Here is a 4,800-nt window from a genome sequence, read left to right on the forward strand (position 1 = left end):
TTGTACAAACATTCTATCATATAAATATACAAGCTGAGCGAGGTGGGAAAAGTCTTGCCAGAAACGACCATGAAACTGCTGGTCTGCCTCGTCGTCGCCCTGTTCGTAGCCGAATCCTTTTCGGAACCGCTTCTTCTTGGTAGGAGGAAGCTGTATAGTTGCCGTGGCCGTTGCAAAGGTGAGTCGATATATACTAGATCATGCGTCTCAAAAGGATTTTTTGTAATTTACCTCATCATTTACTAGATCATGCGTCTCAAAAGGATTTTTTGTAATTTACCTCATCATTTACTTGACCAATACAGCTTTGTTTGTTCAGGTTCGGTCTAAAATTTTATTTCTACCTGAATACGTAGAAAAATAAGAAACGTTTATCTTATATTTATTAAGAAAGGATATAGGGAATGGAGATGATTTCTAAAGAAAATACATCTCAAATTTGTTTAAAAATGTGTTATTGATCCTCCCACCAGGGCAGCACATGCCCTCCACATAACAGAAATTGTATTGCTCTCCTAATTTATACAATAAAAAATGATCCATTTATTTTGTTCTTTGTTTATATTGGAACAGGTATGAGTGGTTCTGATTTTTTCTTGTTTCTGGTTCGAAAATTCCTTTAAAATATCTGTTCCTCCAGGAAAGGTTCCCTTAAAACATTCATAACCAAGAAAAAATGTGTCCCCCAAAAAATATTGATGATTAGTTGCAGCACATTGCAGTGCCCATCTGCGCACCCCTGAATCCTTCTGCAGTGCTAAAGCACTGGATCTCAGTAATCAGAATAGTATGAGTGAAAAGTCATCCAAACATTTGATATTCCTTTATTTACTCAATTCATATCTCCTTATTACCTAATATAAGATAAGCACAGATCTTAAGAGCTTACAGAGATATTTCATTTGTGCCTCATCTAGATTATTTTATTGTAAATATAAGAATTCAAGATTGTAAGAAACTTATAATACCTGCTGTTTGTTTTGCTGGTAGGTGGAATTTTGGGTACGTTACTTGGAGGGGGTGGATGTGAAGGATGTAGTCAACAAGTACAGACCAGGGAAGCTCCAGCAGCTGCACCCGCTCCTGCACCAGCTCCAGCAGCTACCCCTACTGTTAACGTTAATGTTCAAAACGTTTACACCAACCAGAATAACAACCAAAAAGCTCAAAACAACAGGATTGGCGCAGTCAACAACAACGTCGTAAACAACAGGCAAAACCTAAATCAAAACATCAATAACAGGGCTGAGTCCAATGTGTACAACAATGAAGAAGTAAACGATAGGCGAATCAACAACAATTATGGAGCATATTCTCAACCCTGTGAAGGAGAATGTGAATAATAGTTAATGGTTACGATGTCATTAAATGTAACATGTTATACATAGTATATTCTATTTATCATACTATCACCATAATGTCGTGTAAGGCTTCTTATTAGTCTTCTAATTAATAGTAATTGTATTTCATATTTTTAAAAACTGATTCCACCAGTGGGGCAAACAATACTTTCCCTTACTAGAGAGAGAGAAATACTTTATTTATTCATCTATGCTGCCTAAATACATTAGGTTGCCATCTCACACAGCATACTTATCAATCCGTAATCGGACATATATACATTACACATACATGGTATAATCATAAAAAAAATATATACAAAAATAGGATATAATAAACAATTTTTTTTCACCCTACAGTTTCCTTTTACAATCCATTTCGGTCTGTACAACCAATACAAATGTTTCATTCATTCCTATTTTTCTTTCTCATTTCTGCTCAATTATTCAATTCACCCGATCAATAAATTCGCTCTCCGGAATTCACCCTCCTAGATCCTCTTCAGTGACCCGCTAAAAAAATTCAATATTAGATGGTAATGTGAAATCAGACCATCATTCATAGTCACAGCAGTAGATCAGTCTACCAAGAACAGACAACTAGACAGATTTTACGAGAATAAGAATAACACATAGATTAAAAGGTAAATATAATTTAAAAAACCGGTTACAGGAAACACTTGAATGGATAAATAAGTTTAAAAAAAAAACATAGTATTAATAAAATAAAATAATTTAATGAATAAATACGTTAAAACACACAAATAGAGAGGTCAACATATTAAAATGAATAAATAAAACAAAGAATAATCTCCGAGCTAATTCCCATGCAGGTGATGGTGTATGATCCCCAGGGAGTCCAAAATAATATTCTCCGCCAAAATCACAATATCCCCGATGCTAACACCTAGGCCTTCTAAGAAGCTCCTTGTTCTATCTGGTATTGTTCCACCAGATCCAAACCAGGCCTCTCATGGTGAACTCTCTCTCTCCGAAGGTCTCGCGGAAAAGGGACGCATTTTTCCCCTTTCCACTCCACCTTCCTGTTAGAGGTCATTACTTTCAAATCTCACCGTCCGATCCATGACAAGAGCCGTGTCTCCGACTTTTGTAAACGCGACAATATCGGTATATCTTACGGATCCGTCGGTGTCAATACAATAGACCTCCTCGAAGCAGGCGAAGTCTTTTCTTTCAAGGAACGAAAAAATATATTTAAGTGAAATATTTATATATATGTAAGTGAAAGTAAAATCTGACTTTTGTCATAACAACCATAAAAACATTCTTCTTTAATTAATTATTAAATCCTTTTGTATTTTATATTTATCCCTTTTTTCTTACTGCTGACAATAAACAAAATTAAATTACAACAAAAAATTATTTTAGAGGATGCTTTTCTGCAAATAAGGCATTTAAGCCCTGTCATACTATTTAAGTGAGGATAAGAACTAGCTGACATTTAAGTTGAGTTTCATACATCTATTCATTCACTTAAGGGAACATGTATTTCTGTTGCAAGCTAAGATTAAAATTTTTTCACAATCATAATTGCTTATGATATACATATACATATATGTGTGTGTCTATATATATAAATTAAATTTATTCTGCTCCCAACTTCTCTTCCGTTTACCTTTACGATAAGATAAATTCCATCTTGAAACATAATGTCATGTAAAAAAAATTGACAATTTCGAATTTGGCTACATCCAAGTACCATTGTTGTTTACAAACATTTCTTTAATTGAAGGATTTGATGAACAAATAAATTAGCTCTCATTTTTCAAGTTTTCAGAAAACTGTAATCATCTGAAAATTCAAAATTCTAAACTATCTGAGAAATCATTTTTGGTCAATTTCATTTGTACCAACATATACAACAGTATTTTCTATCAAAATATAACTTTTCAGATGATGCAACATAAATTCGATTGTTGAATTTATATTTATTTGCTACAAAATACAGTAGTTTCATCAGTTTATAGAAAAAGAATTATAGAAATGTTTTTTATAAATAAAACTTCAAGTGGAAAAATGTATATATATATATATAAGTTACGGACTGTCAGCTGACAGGTCCATATCAGCTGATCGAGGACAGCTGACCGATTGTATATATATAGACGGACAGGCTCCGCAAATAGATCAGTCTTTGAGAGCACTTTAAGCGTTTCATTCCGCACTCCTCTTTCTTATTATTTTTACTTTCTCACTTCAGTAAAAGATAACTTATATATATATATATATATATATATATATGTAGCTTTATTAACAATAATAATTGAAATAAGTATGGAGGCCAATTCCATATACCAACTCCTAGAATAAAATAGTTCAAGTCCAAAATCCATTAGGATAAACTACACCTTTTTTGAACACAAACACTTAAATTATTAAAACGGATGACTTTTCTTTCTGATATTTAATCATCTGAAATTTTATTAGTGTTTTCACCAAAGTATAAGCTACACATTGGTCAGTGACAGCTGTGGTTGGATAAGAATCAAGCATAAATTATAATAAACTAATAGTAAACATTTGAAAACATAAAATGTTGACTTTAAAATATTTTGACAGCTGGATGATGACGTATCAATGAGATGGAAAAACATACAATACTTTATAGATTTTGTTTGCTTGTTTACTTAACAACAGACTTTGTTGATTTTTATTTAGACTTTCAATAGCTCCTGTGTTATATAGTACAAGATTATGGACTTTTTTTTATTTTCTGTTTTTAAATCACTTAGAGAAGACAGAAAAGTCAGAAATACCTCAGCTTCCTTAAATTATAAATTACAGAAAATCTCATCAACTTAGTTACACTGTGTTAATATCAATAATTTTAGCAATAAATAGAGCAAATTTCATATATAGGTCGGATGAATAGGCACTACTTTCTAAAATTCAATAAAATACCTGAAAATCAAAAGGTGTTGCAATTTTAGACTGTCATAATTATAGATAACGACTAAAATGATATAAAAAGAAAAAATAATTTTAATAAATAATTAAATTAAAAATTTTTTTTTTGATAAATAAATATATATATTTTTCAAACTAAAAAAAAGAAGCTATTTTTACATTGTAGTTGATAATAATAATCGTAGTTGATAAACTTTTATTCATTCAAGAGAGTTGATAAATCTTGATTTATTTGTGTTCTTACCTAAATTGATAGGGTAATAAACTTCATTAAAGTTTCTGATCTACAGTTGCTATAGGTGTATTCAAAAATCTTACAGAAGTTAAACAGTGTTAGCCCTTTAGTGTTTATGGTTTACCAAATTTATAATAAAAATATACAAAACAAATATACAAATAAACATACAAAATACAAAACAAGTTTAGAGTTGTCTTAAATTTGTTATATCTTAGTTAAAAATTTGAGCTAGATTCATTTTCTGCTAACATAAATATTTAAACAATAGGAATAGTAAGAAAAGAAAGGGTGAAA

General features: G+C 31.2%; 1 protein-coding gene across 1 annotated transcript; it reads left to right on the plus strand.

The window, feature by feature from the left end:
* Nucleotides 1-21: 21 nt before the first annotated feature.
* On the plus strand, nucleotides 22-1,388 carry LOC106686961 (SUN domain-containing protein 2). The gene is made up of 2 exons (XM_014430587.3): nucleotides 22-178; nucleotides 991-1,388. The coding sequence occupies exons 1-2, from the start codon at nucleotides 70-72 to the stop codon at nucleotides 1,341-1,343; spliced, it is 462 nt and encodes a 153-aa protein (XP_014286073.1). The 5' UTR covers nucleotides 22-69; the 3' UTR covers nucleotides 1,344-1,388.
* The last annotated feature ends 3,412 nt before the right edge of the window (nucleotides 1,389-4,800 follow it).

Source organism: Halyomorpha halys, unplaced genomic scaffold (genome assembly GCF_000696795.3).
Source record: "Halyomorpha halys isolate HHAL.00 unplaced genomic scaffold, Hhal_1.1 Scaffold899.1, whole genome shotgun sequence".
Lineage (NCBI taxonomy): Eukaryota > Metazoa > Arthropoda > Insecta > Hemiptera > Pentatomidae > Halyomorpha > Halyomorpha halys.

Coding starts and splice junctions, on each gene's coding strand:
- LOC106686961 (XM_014430587.3), top strand. CDS start 70: ATGAAACTGCTGGTCTGCCTCGTCGTCGCCCTGTTCGTAGCCGAATCC. Junction 179..990: donor TTGCCGTGGCCGTTGCAAAG/GTGAGTCGATAT, acceptor TTTTGCTGGTAG/GTGGAATTTTGGGTACGTTA.